The sequence below is a fragment of the Ammodytes marinus genome (genome assembly GCF_949987685.1).
Source record: "Ammodytes marinus genome assembly, chromosome: 19".
Lineage (NCBI taxonomy): Eukaryota > Metazoa > Chordata > Actinopteri > Uranoscopiformes > Ammodytidae > Ammodytes > Ammodytes marinus.
Genome location: NC_137223.1, coordinates 9,420,447 through 9,446,398, shown reverse-complemented (window position 1 = coordinate 9,446,398; position 25,952 = coordinate 9,420,447). Strand labels below are relative to the sequence as shown.

At 40.7% G+C, this 25,952-nt stretch overlaps 1 protein-coding gene across 1 annotated transcript in view; it reads right to left on the bottom strand.

Moving 5' to 3' along the window:
• kcnk3a (potassium channel, subfamily K, member 3a) overlaps positions 1 to 24,961 on the bottom strand; it is a gene marked incomplete at both ends in the record, with an annotated part of 28,746 nt that extends 3,785 nt beyond the window's left edge. Inside the window, one exon of the mRNA XM_080047418.1 lies at positions 24,679 to 24,961. Coding sequence (XP_079903544.1) covers positions 24,679 to 24,961 — 283 coding nt within the window. The remainder of the gene's footprint in view (positions 1 to 24,678) is intronic.
• Positions 24,962 to 25,952: the final 991 nt, after the last annotated feature.

The window sequence follows — 25,952 nt, the reverse complement described above, 5'->3', positions numbered from 1 at the left end:
ATTAAAGACTTTGCCGCTAGCCGGGGCAGATTGTCTAATAACCTAATTTCTGTTATTATCATGTGAAAGAAAATATGAAAATGGCATAATATTGAATGACTGTAAGAGCCCTTAACAAGACTTATTATAGGCAATACTAACAATCACGGTAGGCTTGTAAATGTCAGCTGTACACAGGTGCACCGAATACTCTAAACTCTCATTTCCTGCTCGCTGCTGCTTCTCATTAGGGGAAATCATAATTTACAGCCAATCATTTCAGCCAGGGCCTCTAGCAACAAGTTAACCCTCATTTAAATGCTTCAACACAAAGAGAGGAGAAATATTCCCTAATGGCATTGTTGCTATTCTGAAACACTGCCAATATTATCTCATTTAAAACGTATAATTTCAAGTCTTCCAACAATAAAAAAAAAATGTGTATGTCTGTTATTCATCAACACTTTCTCTCCGAAGCAATGCAAATTATATCATAGATGCCTGTTGGCGATCCACCCCTAGTCGTGTGATTGTAAGTTTGTCCCCACAGATGACATCTGGGTGGATACAGTTCCCTTCCCCAAGGTGTCTGTCTCTGAAACACGACATCGCCCGAGGCATCCAAAGTGTTCATTACACTGATTAATTAGGTGGGGATTATAACGGGCTTTGAAAATACATCAAAGAATGGCATAATGTGCCTGTTACGGCTCCGCTTTCTCTGTCACTCATTGTCATTTTCATTGATTACAAGGCACAATTTGTTCTCTTGCCAACAAGACGACGAGACACTGCCTATTCATCAAGTGCACCACCTCACCTAATGGGGCAGGATTCTGAAAGAGGCGGTGCATTTATCAGGCGGCTAATTTATCTGGAATTTATATTATATATTTTCTGTTATATAAAAAAATAAAAAATATATAAACAGAGATTCTGTTGAAACCCACATGTGGCCGAAAAACAAAAAAACTTACTCAAATGTCCTGGACATGCAAACAAAAGGGCTTAATGTGTATGTTTCTGACTCTGATGCAAACACACCAGTGGCATTGGGATTACAAATCATGTTACGAAACATGGCATGTATACACATACAGTATGTAACAAGATAGAAAGTCTCTGCAGTCTCTGGAGAGGAACCGTCAGGATGTGTTCTCAGTGACTGAAATGTTGGTGGCAGCATTGGTGTTCAGCGGTGACTGATAATGTCTTCAGACAAGTCAGCACCCAGGGGACCAGCCACTGCCACAGTGTATAATACGTGGGGGGGAAAGGTGTGTGTGCTGCAGGTTTTTACACCAGACTGAGAGGCAAAGTGAAACAGTATTTGACTGGATTCTGTTGTCTTTTTGTAATTGCACAGGTATAATTGAAGGACAGCTGGTCATGCGTTTAATTAAAGGGCTCCAACTAACTTCTTACTGCTGCAAAACAGATCATTCTTGCACCCTGAGCTTTTTGGCACATTTTCATCGCAGTTGATTACATTTATCTGTTATTTTTGTTTTACAAAATCATATGGTTTTCAGCTAAACATTGTTCAAACTACAATAACTTCATGATACACATAAATATGTCCAGGGTAAAGTTTGGAGGAAATCTGTATGTGTTGCATTTGAATGTGTCACTTAAAGAACATTGAGAAGATTCAGGAAAGAGCTGAAAAAACCTGAAATACAAATGTATGACACTGACAGTGAGGAATGATGAGATATTTCAACCCTTGAAGCTAAAACTGTACGTTTAATGCGTGTAAAGCACTTCACACAAACAATGCTATGCAAAGAAACTTTCCCAGCTCCTGCAGAGTTAATTCTGACGCTGTTACCCTTGATCCCTCAGATTATAATAATGCACTGAAATATAAACAAATTATGATTAAACTGTTTGCTGCATATTTGGTCATCCCAAATCATTTGCGGCTGCTGCTGGTAACGTAAACATATTGCTATGAGTGTGTGGTAATATCCGGAGGTGACAACATTTTGATCAATTCAAGTGCTTCCCATGTTTGGTTAATGGAGTCATCCAATATGAAGACACTGTCTAAATACATTTAAATGTAGTAAATCAATCTAAAAACCACAAAGGTAAGGGGGGGGGGGGGGCAAAGTGCAAATTATGACCCTGAGACAGAAATACTGAAAGATTTGAAAACCAAAATACTTTACAGAATGGAAATGCAAAAATACACACATTAAAAAGGAATTATGATATCAGCTATGAATGATGTTTCAAAGTAAATGATGAAACATTTTTGGATATACAAGCAGTAAACCTTTCTTCAGTCACATCAGCAGCTGCAGTTAAAAACTCTTGTTGAGGGAGAGTAACGGGAGTAGTTGAAATAATTTACATCTCTCTGAGTGTGTTACTGTGGTGGTCAGTAAACAGATTCCTCCGGCAATGTGTGAAGTGTGCTCGGAGGTGTTACACATAATCACGACATCCAGCCGTATAAGGCTAGCCTAGTTCTTCACAGTACAGGTGGCTCTGGCAGGCACCCCACATGACGTCACTCTTATCTGCTTTGACGCCATCCCCGAAACGCAGCACGGATCGGAGGAATGTTCTGTACAACTGTGCAAATAAACACCGATCATGTCATCCGTTCGGTGCAGGCTGTGTCTGAGCAGCAGCCCACTCTGCTTCCCAGCACGCCTTTCATGTCCAGCTGCGTCTGGCCAAAGATATCACTAACAGGACTCGACAGACTGTAACTCTGGACCACTTGTAAAGTACCAAGTGTTTACAACTGATAACACCCAAAGATGTTACGTTCAGTGTCGACTACGAGCCCGCATTTCCCCACGAATCACGTCCCATCTCTATCTTAACACATGGACCCGCAGACCGACATCAATTCTCGGTCACAGACACCCCAAACTCCAGATGACCCCGTCACTGTTTATTCAGGCACTCAAACAACGGCTCTGGTCCACCCACCTCGCTCTATTACTCTGTACAGCTTTTGACCCACATGGCCTCGCTGACAGCTGCTGTGTAGTGTCCATGAGTGTGTGAAAGGCAAGAATTCTAGGAACACGTTGTATAGTGGAGAAAAAAACAAATCAATATTCAACGTCAATGAGAGCAATCATGGATGTGGAGAAAAAGCAGCTTCATTTATTTTCAACGAGGTATGGATTAGAAGGAAAGCATTTTTCGACTGTTTTAACAATACAATGTTTAATCTCGGTGCTATAGGGGAAGTAAGGAGCAACATATGGTGTATGTTAGTGCCATAAGTGAATTAAGTTAACACATCCTGAAATAACAAAAACAACTCAAATAAAACAGCTCTTTCGTTCAACGTATTCAGGAAAATGTCCCGTTAAGTTGTAATGCACCAGACTGTTGTATCTAACATATAAACCTTTTCTATGCACCCTGAGTGATTTGCCCTGGGATATCATAGAGGGGTCAAAAGTTGAAAATGTTGAACTTCATGCAAATGGCAAAGGGGATGTGGCAGGTAGGAAGGAGTAAATATCCACTATGGAGCAGTTTAATTTCAGTTACTGGGATCCTTTTTGTACAGCCCTTACCTCCAACAGTACAGATGTAAACAGGTTCACTGTGCACTAATTGTTCTCTTTCTGACAAATCACGGACAAAATGAGAGCAAATTAATAAAACATCTTCACTAATTGAACAACACTTGCGCAGCTTTAAGAAGAAAAAAATTCTGCAAAGTGAGAAAACAATCGAAAACAGGAGCACAGGCGACAATGCAAACTGTTTTCCGGGGGACACTAAAATGGATGAACATGATTGGGATGCACTTATTGTGACCATTCTTTGTGAGTCATGAAGCTAATAGTTGGGGGGGGGGGGGGGGGGTTGTGTGGGTGTGTGGTTGTGGATGGGAGAATTAAAGAATGTATGAAGTATCTCATTATTTACAAGGATGTCTTTTGTTTTATTTACTATTTGGTGATGTCAGCTATGTCAGCTCCTGCATCATTCTGCCGTTGCAGACTGGGAAATAGTAAGAATAATCTCTCTAATCAAACTTTCATTATGTGCTCCGACAGTGAACAACGAGCCCGTCCATCCAGCACAAGAAGAGATATATAGAGAGAGAGAATCCCAGAGAGAGAGAGAGAGTGGGGGATACATGATGCATTCATCACAAACAATCTGATGTAACGCCAGAGGAGACAGCACATTGGCAAAGCGTCTGTCTGGGTTCACTCTAACTCGGTTACCCCTGTGCGGGCTCCAAATGCTGCCTGGGAGCATGTGCTCTCCTCCGGCTCACAGCTGAGGCCCAAACACTAAAGCATCAAAAAGCCCGAAGACCAAAGCCACCCGAGGTTAGATCATAGAGCTGCCAGAGCCCTGAATCTACCTGGGGTGTAGGAAAAACCATCTCACTGTCACGCAGTACACCCACAACAGTCACGCTATCCATGGAAACACTTTTTCCCTCCATCAAAAGCACTAGTCTTTGTCTGTGTGTGTCCGACTATCCTTGTCTTATGTTTTGCTTTCACTGTGAAAAAATCAGGGTCTATTTCCAAAAGTACTCCTTAGGTTCCCTTTTAGGGGATATGAGAAGAAAACTTGGCAGGCCGCAGTTTTCCATGAGGTCAGTAAGCAAGGCATTCCAAGCAGAGTGTGAGATCTCTGGGAGGGGTTGACTAATTAAATAAATCATTTGATGTATGTACCTGATACACACAGTTGATACAGACTTGAGGTAAAAATCAGAGCACAGCTGGCTTAAAATGGGGTTCACAAAAGCAGATACTGTGCACAACAGGGGGGCAGGGGGAGGGAGAGATGGAGGAGGGAAGAGTTGGAGAGGACAAGAGGGATTATAAATGCATAACTCATGTTCAATTTATAAAAAATCCACTGACCAAAGGCATTTGAAGCTTTAATGCTTTTGTCCGATGTTAGGAGTCGTTAATTTGAAGTCATTGCTAATGTAGGAATGGGTTTGGGATTTCTTTCCAGGAATTTTAGGAGGTCAACTCAAATGACAGATGTATCTGTTTCAAATGCTCCATTTTGGCTAGCTGGTTTAAAAGTGTGCCTGTGTGGAGAGAGAAAGTGTACAAGGAGAACATGTTGTGCAATATGATACTGGAAATTGAAATCGTTATTTTAGGGAATGGATTATAAAACCACCGTGGTACACACCTGGCAGGAGTGCAAAGCATACCTTCATTCCACTGCTGATGACACATTCATTTAAAACAAGCAATAATAATGACATGATTACTGAGGCAATGGACCATTAACTGATACATATACTGTATATATATTATAATAACACTTTATCACGGATGACTTATTTTTCTTTAGGGCTGATTAACGTGCACGTTCTGGAGAACTGGACAACGTCAAGTCTTACATAACAGTTGCTGGCCAAGCATACAGTTTTTACACCATGAATAACAATAAACACATTATCATCAGCATATAACAAAATACTAAAATGTACATTACCAGTTAATATGCTGAGATCAAGCCTGCTTGATTATTTGAGCTAATTAATTAACATAAATGAAGTCGGGGAAAGCCCATCTCGCTGCAAACCAACCAGTTCTGAAATCATAACTTGCCACTGGGGCTTCGTACAAAGGCTTTGATGGAATTATAAAATGTACCGTCAATACCGTCCTTATACTTCAAAGGATCTATTAATACAGTCAAAACATTTTTTGATAAAAACAAAACACCTTGGTCGAGGTTGTGTTTACCCTCTAATTTTGCTTCGATCTCACCATGATTAAATGATATTGTGTACATATAAACAGAACATGACCTGTGTTTCCTAACACCATTCGGTTAATGATTATAATTTATAAATTGTAGTGATCAAGTTGATACCTCTGTAGCTTAATGGGACTCACTCAATGGTAGTTTTAGCAGATTTAGCAATGGGTTTGATTATTAATTTATTCCACACAGATGGAATTACCCCATTGTGAAAGCACGTTTGACAGACAATGCAAAATATTCAACATAGTAGGGGTTTGAAGGATCTCATTAGGGAGGTCCTCTGTATACCTGCAGCTTTATTTAATTGAGCTGTATCTACCACCCTCCACACTTGCCCTGGTGTGATCTCACTATTCAGCATGGGGTTTTGACAACGTGCTGAATTACTCATTTCGTGCTCACATTTCAATTTACGGATTGAATTTAAGAATTGTCCATCAAACAGAGGAAGACTAGAACATACATATTATTGACTGTGATCTGTTTCCCACTTAGGTACATGGTAGTGGTAGGTAATTGACTGTAATTGAAAAGTCTTACCATTTTCCTCAATATGTGAAAGGAGAAGCATAAAGCATAAAATGGTTTAAAATAGCCACAAAAAAAATTAAAAATAGTGTACAAACAGTATGACTAGAAAGCTCAAAGGGCTTGTGGATAAAAATGTTGAAATGTTCAAGTTTTACCACCTCATTTGTAGTAGTAGCAGCAACGCAAACTTGACCAAACTGAACTGAATATTGACAGTTCAATAGGTTGAAAAACATGTTAAAATATATATCTTTTTTCTAAAATACATATTATGTAATTGATAGTGTTAAATACCATGCAGTTTCTATTGAGTTCAAAGGAACAGATCAGGAATATGACGTGGTGTCGATGGAGTTCGTCTCACAGGGCTGCGGGGGTATGTCAGACAAAGAAGGGCTTGGAAGCACTCGCCTAGACTATATGCAGAATTAGTCGCAGATGTCACTGCTGGTGATGGTGCTGAGGATGAAGAGGATCATTTTCTGTTGAATATAAAAAGAGCAGAGACACACTAACATCTAGGCGAAACTCACACGCTATGAACTGCCTTTGATCCATTTGCTGCATCTTTTGTTTTTACGTCACATGTGACACTGAAGAGACAGCTGACAACTGTAGAACATAAACAACGTTCCGTGGTTGTTAATCCTGACACACTGGAGGGGGTCCCTCTGGTTCGGCCTGTTAGAAATTATATGTGAAAATTGACTAGCTTGGTGTCATTCGAAAACAAAACATATGTGACAAGCTTTCTATGATTTAACATGGTTATTTCACGGCTGCCCTATGATTTCTGGTAATGTGGACTGCAGCCGGGTAATGTTTTTCCACTTGAATGCTCTTTTTTTTAAATAGCTTCTGCTTGTCTTGTTATCTTGGTCCTCCGACTATTTCTTTCCCCTCACTCAAATTTATTTTTCTTTCCAGTTCTGACTTTCAACCTTCCTCTCCCCGTTTCGGTCCCCGTCCTCTTAGTCTCTAATAGCCTGGCACTGCCCGCCTACCTACTTCCACTCAATTTTCATTTCCCTTCAGTAGTCAGTCTAGGTCCGCGGTATATGCGCGGGTTTTCTCTTTTACCGGTCCAATCAGCGAACAGAGTGAGTGGCTGAGAACAATGATGTGTGCTAGTTTCAGTTGTAGTCAGAAGCTGGAGCACCAAACATTATGCGATTGGTTGGCAGATTCAGAGTGGCACTGGGCACATCCAATAGTTTTAAACTTCAACAGACACCTGCCTTCAAGTGAGTTTGTCAATTAAGCAATTCCAGACCTTCTGTACAAATGAAATGAAGTATGATGGTATGGTAGAACCAGGCTAAGTCTCTGATGCAAAGGGATGTATTTGCTCGTTCTTTGCAACCTGCACGACACAATCACCTGCCTCTGTCACCTGATCCCACTGATATCTGCGAACGCGCTCTAGTCCCCAGTCAGCTGCTCTTTGGGAGCAGATGCTGTCCTCAACTCAACTGACATGTGCTGGCGACTGGGAGGGAATACTAAGGCTGGCACATAACCCGCGCAGATCAGTTTACTCAGCAAAAAGAAAGACAATGTGGAAAAACCTCCGGATTAGATGGGAGGACAGCGAAGCACACTGATCAGTGCCAAGTTACACAAAGAATTTAATTTGAATAATGCAACCACAAATTACACCAAGTACATATTGCACAGTGCTGTAAACCCTTGTCCTCCACATATTGTTGTTGTTGTATTTAAAAAAAAAAACCTTACTACTCCTTACTTTTAGGACTATAGCAGGACAATTTAGTAAAGAGACAGCAGTATGGCGATGCCAAAGATATATTTGAGATTTAGAAACAGTCTGTATGTCCCACGAGGCCGGCGCCAGCCAGGGGCGATGTGCGTCTTGCCCACCCAATCAAAACTTAAGAATTTTTATTTTTTTTATTTTTTCAGCCAATTAAAATATGTGCATTTACTATATCAGGGCCATTCCTAGCTTTTTTTGGGGGCATTTTTATGCTTTATTGATAGTGTAGAGACAGAGTTGAAATGGGGCAGAGAGGGGAGTGACATGCAGAGAATGACCGCAGGCTCGAATCGAACCCGGGTCCGCTGCTGGCCGAGGCCCATGGGGGGGATACCCTACCAACTGAGCTAAGGGCGTCCCCTGCCATTCCTAGCTTCTGATTGGGTGGGCACGGCGACAGCCCGCCTCCAAATTCACCCATCATCTGCTTTTCGTTGTCAACCGTCAATCACGTCCACAGAGCGCAGTCTCTCCTTTGCAAAGGCAGTTAGAAGACTACCGCTACTCAGAGACTTTTTTCACACGTTAACCTGTTCTTTCGGTTAGTAAATGCTGTGCGCAAAAGCTCATTAGTAAGTCAGATCCTTTTCCTCATCCCATAATGCATACAGTAGCTTCCTACAGTTGGCTCGTACTTAGTCTGCTCACGTTCTCACCAAACGGAAAGCACCAAAGTTTGTTTGTTTGGAAGGTCTCAGTGCACTTGTTTTGTCCACTGTTAGTGCGCACCAGAGTGTGATTGCTGTGTTCTCAACTTCGCATAAGGTGGAAACGAACCCGAGTTTGTTTTATTTGAACCAAACACGCTAGGTGTGAAAGCGCCCTAGTATTAATGAGCTTCAGAGTGGTGCTGCTAGGTGGATTTTGTTACCTTTGGACAAAGTCATGCTAACTGCCCCCCTTTTCCATAATTTAGGCAAAGCTATGCTTATAGATTACTGTAGGTAGCTTCATAAAGGGCCATTATAAGAGTGGTATCATTATTCTCATTTAACTCTTTGCGAGAATGAGAATAAGCATACTTTGTTAAATGTCAAACTGTTCTCATAACAGAGGCAGGTTATGTCAAGACATTTCTGAATTCTTATTGCCATGGCTCTTTAACTTTAGTTTCACGACGGCTAAGATCTAATTGAAGTCTAATGCTACAATGAACTGTTGAATATTAATAAACAGAACATGTATTCATAGTTGATTAATAGTTCTGTTTGTGAAATGTGTTAATAGCTCATCTCCTAATTTCAAGAAAATGTAACCTTGACCTATTAACTGAAAGAATGATTTAAGCTTTTGCTTGAACCTAAAGTCAAAAACAAGTGTACATGAGTCAATAATGATAGATAATTAGTTGGTTACAGAAAACAAGGCCCATATTAAACTCACTGAATATACACATACACACAAGCACAAACCCACAAGCCGAGGCATGTGTGTGGTCCTTTGACAATGGCCTTTTACTAAAGACATAAGTGCCCATCAATGTCTTGGCTAAGCTGTCTGACTGGGCTCATTGCCACAGTTTAAAGATATCGTATGTCATGTCATATGATGCATGAGACTAAGCACCTGGCTTAAGAACCAGATTTGAATTAAATTGAGCAATGGATCCTTTTGAGGTGTTATATGAACCTCTTACAGCACTGCCTGCTGCTCCTGATCCGCTTGTGTACTGCACACAGTGTTGTCTGTTGTTAATCTTTCGGATTATTTCAGTTTTCTGGTGCAAAACTGATGCTGATGCTGTTTCACAAGAGAGCCTCAACTGTCCTGCACATCATGCACATAATACTTTGATTGGAATGTCTGGAAAAGCTTCAACGCTAAACATTAGACCTAATGGAGATGCAATGATCTGCAATATACAAATTGCTTTTCCAAGTACAACATATTTATTAAATGTTCCGTGCCTTTCAGCCGATAATACTACCTGCAAACATGTGATCTATTTTTCATGTTACTAGAAATCTTCTAATCAAATCACGCAGAGTGTTACTACTTTGTCCGATTTGTTTTAACCTACTTGGAGAACTGGATGGATGAGTTTTATTGACTCAGAACCAACGTGATTTTAATATATATTACTTAGGATTAATGGACGGCGCACCAAGGTCATTTGATACAAAAAGTTGAATCCATTATTGTCAATCTTGTTTATACAGTGGTGTCAGGAAAATGTGTATAATTGGCTACTTTTTGTTCCAAAGGGTGTGTTAACTTCCATTGACATTATACAGAGACTAAAACCCCTGTAATGAGGAGACGCAAATGCCACTTCCCTCAAGCTTACGTTCCAGACGGATGTTCATTAGATAGATGATGGCAATTAAACTAAAAAAAAAAAAAGATAGCATTACATCTGTCATTATAATCTTGCGGCTCAGACAGAAGTTATTATTGTCAGTTAATATAGGGCAAACACCTGGTGGACAAGCGTGTGTGAGAACTTACAGTATGTAACCTACCTGAATTTTCCCCCATGGATTGGCATTTTTTTATTCTAATTCCAATGAGTGACACAGAGCTCAGAAACCAAAGACCATAAATACCACAAGCCATTACTTTTTAATGTTGCAATGATAGCTGGTAGGTTTACTGGCATGCAAGTGTAAATGTCTTCTTGTTCCAGCACCAAAGAAGGAGTTCAAAAGCTCCCTGCCTGCTTTATATTTTGGATCACTCACAGCCTCATTAGTTTAGTAAAAACAAATACATTGGATTACTCAGAGGCTTTATCAATCCAATTTGACCAAAATTGGACAGTGGAAAAACTATCCTGTAACCCGTGAACAGTCGTTCGCAGTAAAAAGACGTATTCTTTGTACGCATCGATTTAGTACTCTGCAGTCTAAGAGACACAGGCCTAGGGAAGCAGCAACGCCATGAAGAGATGAGTTATCTGTCTACACCCGAGAGGCCTTCACTATAAAATCATCTGTATACTCACAATCACAAACTAGAATAGTCCCTCATTGTTATGATTGATTGGCTTTTATGCAATGTTTGTGGTCACTGCAACACATATGAACAGATAAGACTATAGTAGTAACCAATAGAAAACTTGAGAGGCCCTTGCACACTTAAATTGTTGGTTTCAGAAAGTTACAAAAATGGTGGCAAATTGTGACAGGAAAGAAAAGAAAGAGTTTGGCCCGGAAGACCCACACATGCGGTACATGTCATCTAGCTGAGACTTTTATCCAACGTGACTTACAACTGGCAGTAGGCAGTTAACATTAAGGGTCTTGTCAATGGTGTTTCCTACTGAGCAATCCAGCTGCCATACGAGTGCATTTGCAGCAGTGAGGGGTTTGGCAGTGCTCAGGGGTTGAACTGGCACCTCTCCAGATATCAGTCCACAATCCAAGTCTGGTCCCATTCTGGACTTGAACCAGTTCCCGAGCCAACCCATGATTTCCCCACGGACTGAGCTACTGCCATTTTTTAAATGCAGAACTGTCTGGTCCAAATGCCCACTTACTTTCAGCTTTGATACGAAGCAAAGTTAGAATACTTTATTTCTTGACACCAGCTGTTGGCATAGCACATAAATAACAATGAGAGGAATTGTCCATAATCTACAACATTTCTAGAATATTTCTCCATTGTGACAGAGTTACTCGGTGATTGCAAAGGTGATGATTGGTTTGATTAACAGTTGCAATGCTTGAAATGTATCTTTAATCGGATGGCTTCAGGACCCGTTGGTACTGTATATATTTCTGTAAACAATAAATACTCTGGCACTGTTTCCGACCACCACACATACAGCATGTGAATGGGGACACATCACTGCTGACATTAGGATTATTCCAGAGAAAAGAGGTTGGCAGCCTGCTGTTTTAGCCCAAGGTTGTTTTTTGTGTGATTTTTTTTCTTTTTTGTATTGATATTAAATGTGCACTCATAAGCTTGCGCTCTGATCACAGCCCTCTGGGGTAAACACGATTCACCTATTACTATTATTGTTATTAACATTAGGCCCCTAGTTTGTGACGGTCCACTTCATCTAGGTTGGCTTGTTGAGATTAAGAAGATGCTGGAAACAAATAGGAAAAACTAATTCCCCTAGGGGACACAGTATATATGCTGGGTGATATGCTACAGGAGCGAATCATTCCAGTGCTCTGAGCCTATGGGAGATGCGTTAAGCTAATAGAACACATGGTTTACCAAAGCATTCAACTCAATCCCATGCTGCGCTGGATTGGGAGCCAGCCAGTTGTGAGCAAATCACTTCAGGTTGTAATGATGAAGGACGGCGTGTGTGTGTGTGTGTGTGTGTGTGTGTGTGTGTGTGTGTGTGTGTGTGTGTATGATAGAGAGAGAGAGAGAGAGAGAGAGAGAGAGAGCTGCATTTCATGACATTGTGTGTTCCTCAGGGAGAATTTCTCTGATGTCTTGTGACTAGCTGTGGATCTGCTTTTTAGGGCTAGTTGTAAACTTTATGCCACACAATGCACCCTATGGACAAAACTTTACCCGGTATTTTGAGTTTGATTTGAAGCAGCAGAACAATAATTTGTGTTTTTTATCGAAGATGTTTTTTCTTAGATAATAAAAGATAACCTGTTTGTTCTGATGTTTATCCAAAGGGGTTCAAATATACAAGGACACACATATACACAGCGTGCACACATGATGAGCCTCTCGGTGCAAATTTCCCATCAGCATTCACACGTCTCTCAACGAAATGAACGCAGACAATTTGCGTCTCAGTGTGGGCCATAAGATCGTGTCTCTTGAGCATCATTGAAGAAAATGACTAGATGCTTTTGTCAGTGCATCCTTTCAAATTTCAGGGAATAATTTGCCAAACACAATGCATGCATGTCCTTTCAGTCAGTTTAGATGGAACAAGCTTGTATGGATTTTTAGATCAATGCTCTCGAAGCCAATGAGCAGGAAGCAGCGTGGACAACAAATGCATTCAATTTCATATTGAAGAGACACATTGTTGAACGCCATAACGCGTGAGTTTGACTAGTGACACGGATAGCGACACAGAATTGCTCAATCACAGCCGCAAACTCATCCAGAAAAAGTAGGCAAAGCTTTGGTCTTAAGATGCTGTCCGCGGGTTCAGAAGAACAGATGTAACACATTGGTATGACTCAATAATAACTTGACAAGCAACATTTATTTCAGGCTAGTTGTGATTGAGTGAAATGCTTGGTTTGTTGTTTCAGAACATCCCGATAACATAACAGTACCCCGTTTATTTGTGTGATACTATAACCCTTTCAGCTCTAGTTAAGTTACGTTAAGTTACTTTATTAGTCAATTGTTACATTGAAATTTGTCTTTTCGCATATTCCCTCTCAAGTTACCGCACTTTGGAGGGGGTCAGAGCGCAGGGTCAGCCATAGTACAGCGCCCCTGGAGCAGTTTGGGGTCAAGTGCCTAGCTCAAGGACACAATTGTAGAGATGGTGGGCACCGTACATGTAATACCAGCCACCACTAGTTTTACAAATAACACCCTCCTGTCCGGTGCCAGGGGTCGAACCAGCGACATCATGGTTACTGGTTGGCGCCTCTTCCTCTAGTCTAGGCCATTCTACCACCCACAAAAAGACATCTATCTGTTAAAGTGATGCCTTTTTTCATCATTTGAACATGGAAGTCTTTTTATGTTTCTTATGTTCAGCCTTGATAGCACATTTAGAAGAAAAGCTGCTTCCTCAAATGATATGTAGTTATGGTGTGATAAGGAAGAAAAACGGTGCATCAGTAATGGAATTTTAAAACGTTCTTTTGCGTCTGTTGAAAACGTAATGACCATTGTGATTGCCATTGCGATGTACGCTCACCACTGCTGCTCCTATACATTCCAATACATTTCCGCACCGATTTCATAGTGAAAGGTTAGAACAGGTTAGTTAAAGGTTGCTGATTTGTTCACACATGGATGAAACTATATGGAGAGATTATAAATGAAGGTATTTCAACCTCTTTAAAAATAATAACATAAAATATTTTACACTGATGATGTGATTGGAAAATAATCTCCTCAAGGACTTGAAATTGGCCCTATCATAGTGATTCGTAGTTTATATTATACTGCCTATTAATTTTTCAAAGATTTATTTCAAAGTGATCTTTGAAGGTGTCACATTACCAGACACACATTTCATCTCTACGCTAATCTGACGTCATTCATGTCAGACACAAACATTATCATGTCTGACCCAGAAGGATTGCTGTCCTGACTTTCAAGTGAGATGTGACCAGCATGTAAAATTATTATCACATTAATGTTTGAAAGAGGAGTCAATCAATAGAAAGAAGACTCATTTTGAGCAGCCAAAACATCTTAAATTGTACAAATGATCACAAGCTGCCTCAAAACCATGTTTTACCCACCAAATCATATCATTTCGGTGAAAGGGCTTTCTCATTTGGCAACACAATCCGTAGAAAAAAAAGGTGTATAGGAAGGAACCCTGATCTCTTCCTGTAAAGCTTGTCCTCTCTGCAACACACAATAGCCACACAGCCTTATTAAGAGCATTGTTCCTGGAATCACATCCAAACTGAAACTGTCTGCACACCGAACAAGTTTCCAATACCTTTCCTTTTCAGGTCAAGGGAAGAGAAACAGCCGCATTCGATGACACTTTCAGTGTGCTCTGCACAGAGGTGCACATTTCGTATCACGTTTTCCCTTTGGGCCTCAAGTCAGCCAGCCAGCCATGATCTGAGCCGGAGAAAAAAGGTTTTGACTGACCTCAATGTTTTTCAAATAACATATCATGCACACATACTGTATAAAGACCAAATGAATATTGTTATCCATTGTGTAGGGTAAGTCTGGTGTTATTCTATGTTGTTCTTATTGTCTTCTCCCATGAAATGAATTGATCATAATAGCAATTACTGTTTATGTCGTCAAAGGCTGATATTAGTCTATGCCAAAGAGCTCCATATATGTATCTTCCATAACTATAATCATGGGCGTTATAAATTATTTTTGGAGGTAATCCCACATACGCCATTCTGTTTCCATGAATACTCACTAGACCTGCAAATGTGTGTTAATCTGCTGCTAAAAATAGTCCATAACAAAAGACCCGTTTACACTCGTTCAAGTAATGTCTCCTAAAAAATGACAGTGCCAAACTGTTTAACAAAATTGTTTACTTAAACAAAATGAAACAACATATTTGTGACTCATTTTTAAAGATGTACGTCTTTAGTGTGTAAACCAAATGTTTCAGACAAAATACAATATATAAGCTGGTCAGTGTTGAGTGAGAACACAGTGTTGGTTTCAGTATTTTCCATGGGATATGGAATAACACAAGAAATATCCTTTAAAAGCTGTAATTCTACTAATTCTTTCTCATACTTACTGAGACAGTATATTTCCTTCACACTGTCACAGTGCTGATGGAGTTCTCTAACACATTTAAGTGTCAGAAGCGCCGCGACACACATCTCAGTTAATCTCAAATTTCCACTGGAAGGGATTAGTTCATTAATTGAGCGGCTGTGTCAAGCCCCTCACTAAAAGCTCTGGCTTGCAAAGAGCCACATAATTCAATGTTCCAGGACATACGGTTTTCAAAAAGTCTTCCATTCAGAGCAAGAACAAAATACAGCTGAGACGAGGGGCTCTGTAATTTCTGATCAAATAAACCTCACACGAGCATAGCTGAGACTTCACACGTCAGCCAGTGTATATTTATACAGTGGAAGATAATCAGTAGGGGAACGTCAAGCGAAAAGAGACTCGGATCTCTCACTACTGTATACTATTTTATTTGGTTAAACTCCAGCCAGCCCCCACCAGATTATGAAGTCTAATAAATACAACGTCATGTTTTGTTTTGTTTAGGGAGTCAGGCAAGCATTCAACTTTCCATTGAGGCAGTGGAGCATAAAGCAGACGTACAATAGGTAAACATTGGCTGGCCATGTGAACGGAGCAGCAGCAGCAATGAGAGTCACTTCTATCAACTTTCTCAGACGCTGCTCCTTCAGATCCAGAACAGCAACAAACTCTCTCTCAGACATTAATAGCTGTGGATGTCTCTCTCTCTCTCTCTCTCTGTTTGAACATACAGCTACGGGGCCAGTGATCGGACAAATTTGATAATTTGATTTAATAATAACCCAATGGAAATCACAGATCCATTAAATACACAAAAGGATTTGTTTGCGTCTAATTATGTATACAAAGGCAGAGTTTTGGTGTGTTTTACTCTCCCTGGTGGCTATGTAATATTTACCCTACCTACCCAATGACTTTAGTGTGGAAACTACAAGCTCGAAACATAGAAACTATTCAAATCCAATTTACTGATATCTTGCTCATTGAGATCCACTTGGTAAACTCAGAAACAGGCCATCATACCAACAGCTAAGCAGAATTTCCTTGAAAGTTACACTTTCTATGACGTCATGTGATAGCAGATGAGATAACTCTTTTTGAAACCTTGTCGTATATAATTCAGCAAGAATTTTGGGGAATGGAGAGCAAGAAGTTATACAGATGATAGCTTATACAGGTGAGTTTTTGTGAAGCTTTGAGTCCAAAAATATCTGATAAATAAAACTAATCAGTTGGGAACCTTAAAGCTATAGTGTGTAACTTTTTTTTGCCCCCATGAAGAATTATGAGTAATCAAAACAACACTGTCGGCGCATCTACATGAGGTACTGTAAGCCTACGGTGATGGTACATGGATTTTATGCCTACTTATGCCCAGTTAGGTTTTTCCTGAGCAATACAGTATAATCAACAACTAAAACATTTTGTGGGCGCTTCCAGTTCTTGTGCCAGTGTCGAGTGGGTGACACCAGTTTATAACACTGCCATACTTAGAAACACAAGGAGGGTTTTGTGGAGATGATAGGCTTAATCAACTTTGTGTCAAATAATTTGCAAAAGGTTACGCAATATAGCTTTAACCAATACATGATGAGAAGTCAGCAGGCGTCACATGTTCCACCACTAATAGTGTATGTCTTGACACTGACCACAGTGTGAAGACAGATGTTTAAGTTGAAGTTAACAATGTTAATAGTTTCCTGACAGCAAATTTTCGGTCTCCGTCATTATAAGTCTGTTAGAAATCAGCAGTGCAACATTCAAACGCAATCAAAACGGAGTCAGCTGAAGTTGTCTTTCTGGCAGGGGTTCTAAAACATTCAATCTCTCTGAGCTGCTGCAACCTCCCATTTTGCTTTTACATGATGACATATTGTATTTTTAGAGTAGGAATGCAAACATGGCTCATACTGGAGACTATGACTATGCAGCTATATTGTTTTGATTAACTCAACCAAAGGGCCAAACACAGAAAAAGTCATTACAGACTGTATTGACAAGGAGATGATAGATAAGCATGAGGGGCTCAAAGATGGGAAACAACAAAAGAGGGGCAACAACATTTTTCTGTAACAAGAAATCTATTTACTTTTTGAATTGTAAGATAGATTGTGGAAATGTATCTTAATGAGTTTTCTTGTTGGATAGTTCTCAAAATGAATACACAAAATCCCTCTGCAAAACTTTGGGGTTGTTGTCTGATCATAAATTGCAAAATGAATTTGTCTGTTTCTTCCAAAAGCATTTCAAATCACTGTTTGCATGATGTAACGACGGTTGCCATGGTTAAGGGTTGGTGTCACGGTCTGGGTTAAAATAATTGCTTTGATAAGGGAAAGGGCCAATCGTGATCATTTCAAAACATAACAACACTGGATACCTTCCATCCCTGACCTCTTCTCTAAACAAAGCCTGTGTGTTTTTATTCAGCTGCACACTTCTTTGTTTTGGAAGTTGGTGATTTGTAACCGTAGTGACACAGAGCAGGGCAAATAAAACAAGCTTAGACGTCCTTCGAGCTCTCTCCAAATTTTAAATGACAGACCTGCACAAGCACTGGCTCAAAGACTGTGAACCCAGTGCTTTTTCTCAATGAACACAATGCCAACTCATAATGCATGCGAACATATGTGACTTGTGGGGCCCTTACGACCTGTTGTGTAACTTCAGAAAATACACTCGCAATAAATATGTCTTTCTTCTGTGCATGATGAGTGAGGAGAGCAGCGCCTCACCGCAGAGCATGACACAGTGTTATGCAAGGTCATTTGCCCTGTTTCAAGGTTTTTATGCAGGCACCAGTGAGAGTTACGGTCACCTTATCTTCCAAATCTCTTAAAAACAGCAGCAGCTCTGCAGCAAGTATCAATTCAACTCCCAATTCAATTATAGTGTAAACAGAGTTGATTATAAACCGTTCACTCACAATGAATCATTACGTAAAGGATGCTTTAAGTGTTTTTTTCACTTTTGTTTTGTCATTTTAGAGCTATTTGAAACACTGTCTTTTGTTAGGTGTCCCTATGAGAGAACTGCTGATATTACAAAGAATTAAGTTTAATGGAGTAAAAATAAATAATTTCCACAATTTTTTGTTAAAATTACAGTTTTCTTCTAGCCAAGCGCTTGACGAACTGCACGGTGAAACAAAAACATGTAACGTTGAGCGAGCTGTTTTGGTGTTTTAAGGTAAATGGTAATGCTAGTGTGGCAACATGCCTCCGCATACATGAAGCGTGTGTAATGGGAAACATGTTTACCATACTAGTTGAGCATGTTAGCATGCTTATGTTTGACAATTAGCACTAGACCTAAACTTGATAATGGCGCCAGATGAAAATTTACAGGAACATAAAAACGATTGCAAAGCATACTGAGCATGATTTTTTGTTACACATTTCATTGAAATCCATATAGAGTAGTTGTAGACATATTTAGCTCAATACCCCATGTGAAATTCATCGTGATGCTTAATGAGAAGTCAATAGTATCACCAAAGTCCAACAAAATGAAAACAGAAAAACTGATTGATAAACCTGTAAGAAACATTTCATTCTGTTCTATGTTTTAATACTAGATGAAAGCTAAACTGAAGCACACTTAAAGAGGACCTGTTATACTACTTTTCTGGTCTTAATTTCTTGTTTTACACTGCTATAGAGCAACCTGACACGAATCACATCACAAAAAACTATGTAGATTTTCGGGAAGCTCTTTCTCTTATTTTGGCGATCCAGCACGTCCTGTCAACACTTGAGTGTGTGTGCTTCGGCAATCTCCGCTCACTCCGCCTGTGCTTCGGGGATCTCCGCTCCCCTCCCCCCTCCTGCAAACCCCACTCCGTTGTGATTGGTTACCTTCCTTCCGGAACACTTTCAGTGGCGGGAAGCGCGAGCATGGACCTATAAGGGCGCGAGGCAGACGCGAACAGGGAAGTGACAGCATTACCATACATGGAAACACCCGCGTGGTGACGTCACAAAGTTACATGCGACGTCACGAAGTTACGGAAGGGTTAGACCGCTCTGAACCGCTCTGAACACGTGACTTCTCGACTGGCTAGAATAGTGTTTAGTGCTCTGCACAGACACCCCAGACGGTCAGCAGGGAATACGTCGAAATGCATGTAAGTCATTATTTGATAATTTAGTATGGTTAAGCATGACTATGAATCATCATAACAACGTTTATAGGTCATAAAAGTCAAAAAGCATCATAGGTCCTCTTTAAGTCTATTTCTACAGTAGGTGTATGTTGAAATCAAAGCCTTTTTCGCCAAAAGACTCAAGGGATACAAAACCAAAAAGCACTTTTCACCTCACGCCTTCACACAGAAAGTCCCCAGAAGGATCTCCATCATGTCTCTACTTATTCCAATACATCACTGGGTGACTTCATTACAGCTGTGTATCTACTGGTTTTGTCACCTTTTAAAAAAAAATGTCTAATGCCAACACTCTTGAGAAGTATCCACCTCCCTCTCTGTCTGCCTGATGATACGGGCCCCCATGTGGAATAGCTGGTGAGAGTTATGTGCACTCAACCACTTACTGCACTAACCTCTTAAGCTGACTGAATAATAATGATGAAACTAATGCAAGTAATTACCATTAATAATTCAGCATGTGCCCTCTAATTATGCAATGGCAGAAAATGGATTCATGCCTGCCGCCCAATCAAAAGTCCATGTCAGCGATGCAAATGGAAAAAAAATATAAGATATTTTATTCATTGTCGGTTCCGCAAATAGAAACATTAGATTCACTGACCCTGAGGGAGAGGGGTTTGCTGAGCACGTCTGCTCTTTTTTAGCCACGGCAGCATGCTTCACGTCCACACACTTATTTGCTTCCAACACTTGGTGGCTGCCCAGTACATTAGCAACAGATGTACTGGTTGTGACAGAGCACCTAGACCAGAGCTGGATGGGGCTTCAGCTCCCTGGTCCAAGCCATTTTTAAGGTGATGGAAAAGTGTCACCAGTTTGTGGCTTAAACACTGACTGGATGCTATCTTTTTTTTGGATTACAGCAACTCGCACATATTGCAACACCCTGGATGTTTTTGTATTCACTCCATAACCTGTTCCCAGACTACTGGCAATAAGCAAAAACAGAGCTCATGTTTACTGATTCAACGAGAGGCAAACAGCCAAATGATCGTTCATCACAAAAACTATTTAAGAGGTGATTCACAATAATAAAAATGCAAAGCAAAGTAGGTGATTTGGAAGGAATGTTTTTTTCTAACTAGGACCATATGGGGACTTTAAAGGGTCCTGTTCCATAAAAAAAGGTTTTGTTTATGAGCCAAACTCAAAGGTTAATTACTTAAGAGATAAGATATTAGGCAATAGGTCACCATTCAAATCGTTTATTTTTATTTTGCCACATTATTCTTTACAACTTCAAAGAAGTAGATCAGATAAAGTTAATGGTTGAGTTCACTCAAATTACACACACAACATACTGGTGATATCTTACTGATTGGTAAGTTATTTTGTGACTCGTGACTCCCTAGTACAATGTAGGTGAATTAAATAAACTGAACTTGTCTTTCCACACATGCTCTATCGACCAGATACCTACAAACCTTGACAGATACAATCTAAACTTTCTACTTGGCTACTAGACTATCACTACCAGAGATAACCCAGATACTCTTTCTTTCTTCTTTTTTTGTTGTTGTTGTATGAACTGGCCCTTTAAGTTCCCTGCCGTAAAAATACTGTAATACTCACGAACATAAACAACAATATCTTATCAGAAGAACATCATGATTGGACTATTGGACTTTCTGCAATATCTGGATATGGTTAATACTTACAGTAAGAGAAAAATGGTGGTTTAGGTAAATGCAATGATTTGTTAAGATATGGTATGGGTTAGTTAGGTAATTAGAGGTGTAAACAGGGCATGAACAACATCCGTCGTCCATCAATATTGCTACATTCTTACTTTTCACCACACTGCAAAAAGGTCAAGAAAAGGATACCTGCAATTGCACTCATTTGAATTGGACAAATAAGCTGCATGGCTATGGTACGGTAAAGTTCTGTTTTGGGCAAGATATATTGAAATGGTATTCATGCTATTCTTTCGATTACTGTAAGCAGCTCCATCACCACTGCACTGCTATGGAAGAAAAGACTCGCCTCATCAAGTGAGTGATGAAAAATATGTATGTATGAGTGTGTGTGTGTGTGTGTGTGTGTGTGTGTGTGTGTGTGTGTGTGTGTGTGTGTGTGTGTGTGTGCGTGCGTCCATGCATGCATGCGTGTGTGTGTGTGTGTGTGTGTGTGTGTGCATGCTTGCGTGCGTGCGTGTGTGTGTGTGTTTGTCTGTGTGTTTGTCTGTGTGTGTGTCTGTGTATGTGTGTGTTTGTCTGTCTGTGTGCGTGTGCGTGTGTGAGAACTGGTCCTATGTGAATCAGCTTATACAAACACACGGTGATATGATATTGCGTAATACACAAAGGCAACACTATGTCAACACGTGTTAAAAAGAAACACCCACACACGCGCCTGCTGCCCGTGAAGAACAACACAACGCCATTTACATGTTCCAGCTTTCGCCGCCATAGATAACACACAGATGATTTGAGCCATGTCTTATTTGTGTTTTTTTTTTCTTTCTTAATGTTGTGTATTTTTCCTCTACAACGTCTGGATGACCTTGAACTGCAGCCCGACGGGCGCTATGTACAGTCACATGCACTGACGTGGCAATGACAGGATGGGCGCCCCCTGGAGGTGGTTGACTCCCGCCATCTCGAAAACAAGCCATGACCCCCCCACCCCCCTCCCACCCTCCGCTTAAAGCTCAATTTTATTTTCCACTTGTGATGTGTCTCACAGCCCTCTCCACCCTCGCTGTTTCTGGGTAAATGGACACCGTGGATTCCTCCTCCCCTCTGCTCTTAGGAAAGTGATGACTGATTGCGGCTTCTCCTCCCTTCCACACTTATATTTAATCATTAGTAGAGATTGCTGTGGTCAGGTCATGTGTTGCTGCTGCTGCTGCTGCTGCCTGTGTTGAAATGTGAATTGAAGTGCATATGTATTCATAGATTTCCAGGATCTAATTTGCTCTCGTAGTCTCAACAGTCGCTGTGTTGTATATGAATTTCTAAATAGTCGGCTCCAGGCTGACTCATTGATGCTTTTTTAAAACTCTTTCTAGACACTTGATTCTTCATACAGAGAACTTTAGCTCTCTGGTGCTTTGGGGGGTGTCCTGTGTTCCATTTGAATGTCCTCAGTCCTCAATTCTAAAATGACTTTAATTATCAAGAAAGATGACAGGAATCGATAGGGTCTAATTTCAAATGTTGGTCAGTTACAGAAATGGTCTTCTCTTGGCCTCTTTTTTTATCATCAAATATTTTTTAATAAACCCCAACCTTGGTGCAGATGTACAGTAGCAGAAGCTTAACAAATGAGATACTGTTGCTCATTGGACTTCACTGTAAGTCAAGGCTGTGTTATATTGTGTGCACACAGCACAGTATCTACAGTGATGATGCTGTGTGCCAGGAGGCCAGCGGAACAGTGAAGGTTTGGTGTTGTCATTAATACTTAATGGCAGGCTGGCACGCCAATCACTGTGTTTGGAGCAGCCTCTGGGCTCACAATTACAGAATGTGGTTACAGACACCCGGGGTTGGGTTGGTCTGCAATTAGTTTCCCTGCATCTGATGGGGTTACAAGTCACACAGGTCACCACTGACAACTGCCCCTGTTGTTACTAAATACCACAAGGAACTGACCACATAGAACATGTTGATAATGAAGGCTTTTAGGGAGTTGGAAACAAGATGTTAAATAGAGACAATCTCCCTCCTACCAATGAAACTTCAAATTTTTCCGTCAATAAAATGCACCATTTCTCCTGTCAATGCTCTCACATGTTTTGCTTGTACAGTCTTACCTGCTCTGTTATGACCAGTAGCTTATAGCTGCTAGTGTTGGCTAATGCTAGCAAGCTGCATAACTGACATCATGACATTATTAATATGGCTTTACCTGTTACACTATACCAAAGCACATCACCAATGCAGGACAATTGAAAGTGCCATTGACCTGTAGTGTCTTTTATTTAATTTTTTAGCTTTTATTGATTTTTTTTTTGTTGATTTTTTTAGCTTTGGAGTTACAGGCAGACTGTTGTACAAACAGCTGAACTTTTAAATGTTTTGAGGGCATTTTTGAAGCAGAAATCAGCAGAGAGCACGAGAATGAGGCACATGAATCTCTCAAGACAGCCTTCAGCTAGGAGCAGCAGGATTTCATATATTTAAAATGAAGCTCATCTTTAATTGTCCTTCACTCATTCTGCAGATTTTGGACTTTGAGGCGAGACCCTTTTCAACGCTGCAATTTTAATGAATCGCTCATGTATAAAGAGGTTCTGATGACAACCTGTTTGTAGAGCAGAAGTGTGAGTTGGGTTTAAGTGTGAAGCAACACACACACCATGTTTATGCTGCAGTAACGAGGTTTCAAGCTGCCAGCAACACCTCGGGCTGATACAGAAAAAAAGACTCTTCTGTTCAATAGATGATCTCATTAATTGTATTTTTAACCGTCTTTACTTTAATACTGATCAGGTGGTAATCATGTAAATATGAAGTTAAATAATGACTTAGTGGTGTAACTTTTTATGTTATTAAAATAAACATATTCTTAGTATATGGTACACCTTTTCTTTGCCTCCAGATGTAACTAAGTAAAGCCCTTGAGAATCCATGGTTTGATCCTTCTTCTACTCCAGAGGGAAGCATTGCCTTTTTCTATTCCATGCACTACCAGACTGCAGTGATTGGTTCCTCTGCACATTTGAGATTTTACTCACACATATGATGATATAAGTAAATAGGATGTCTTTTTTTATAGATTGAACTACCCAGTTCATATTTCCTACATGTAGAACAGCAGAAAGCTGAATGTATCAGTAACCATGAAACAATATGTCATAATAAAACAGCATTTTTCAGCATTATGAACTTTTGATTATGTAAGTATATTTTGCTAAAATGCTTATGTAGCATACTTTGACTTCATTTTCAATGCAGGATTTTTAACATCAAATGATGATGATCTGAGCACATCCTCCACATCCTATATCACTTTTCACCTGTTGAACCTAGTGCTAAGTTCGGTTTGAAGTAAGAAAATCCACCAAGACCTAGAATTCTATTATGGTATCGGCTCCAATAGTTCCCTTAGGATGTGGGGTCTGTGTCGTTGTTGGGATGTTAGTGTCAAATAAAAAACAGACACATCAACTTTCAAAGTTCTCCCAGTGATGAGCGTCTCTTACCTATTGTCGTGATCACGGTGATGGCGAAGTAAAAAGAGCCGGCGAATTTCCACTGCACGCCGGCTTTGTGCGGCTTGAGCTGCAGCACCACCTTCTCCAGCTCGTCAAAGTCCTCCGTGGACAAGTTGAAGGTCCTGAGCAGCTCCGCTTTCCTCAGGCCAAGCTCCCCGCGCTGGCTCGTCTCCATACGGGATTCCATCGCGTCGAAGATCGCGGCGCCGACTATCAGGTAGGTGAAGGTGCAGATGATGAGGGCGAGGGTCCTCACGTTTTGCCTCTTCATGGTGGCGGGCTGGCGGGCGGGGGTGTGGTGTGTGTCAGGGCCACGGGCGGAGTGTCAGCGCGGGTCTGGAGGACGGGGAGCTCGGCTGGCTCATGGCTGTGCTGCTCTGACGGAGCGGTGAAGCTCTCTGATTACTTTATGAGCCGAGGAGCTGTTCATTCAGCACCACCCCTCCCTCCCCTCACTCCCTCCCCAGTAGAGGAATCCTCCCCCTCAATCCAACCATCCATCCATCCACCTATCTCCCTCTCATCTCATTGCAAAATAATACTGAGTGCACTTTTCATTTCACCCTGTTGCATTTGGCATTTCTTTTAGCTGCTTTGGTGGAGAAATGATCCACATATTTTACTTAAAGCTATAGTGCGTAACTTTTTCATACATAGGAAAGTCGCTTACATTCAAGCCATGGCCAAATGATTTGACATAAAGTTGATAAAGCCTATCAGCTCCACATGACTCCCTCTGAATTTCTCAGTATGGCAGCGTTTACAAACTGGCGCAGGAGCTCAAGAAGTGCCCAGGAAATGTTTCAGTTGTTGACCTGGACTGACAGCAGAAGAAATAATGTCCATGCGCAATCGACGAAGGCTTACCTCATGTAGATACGCCGACAGTGTTGATGTGTCTGATTTTTTTTCATTCCAATCATTCTCTTATCTCACTTTCTCAGATGTGAGGATTTGCTGCTTTCCTCTGTTTTATATTGAGTAGTTCAAAACAAGCCATTTTAAATTGTGATGAAATTAATCATGATTTATACTTCATGACCACACTGACTTTAACTTCTCAAAACCTTATCCCCTCAAAAAAGAATCCCATAGCAGGGTGGTCACTTTGCAGTGGGTATTACATGAAATGCTTTGCCTTTTCGGAGGATGTCATAGAACTTCCTCTGAGACTAAGCTGACTACTGTTTTGGTCACTGCTGAGCTGCTTCCGCCGAGCAGCTGGGGGTAAATAGCCCCGTTACTCATTCACATCCAACGCT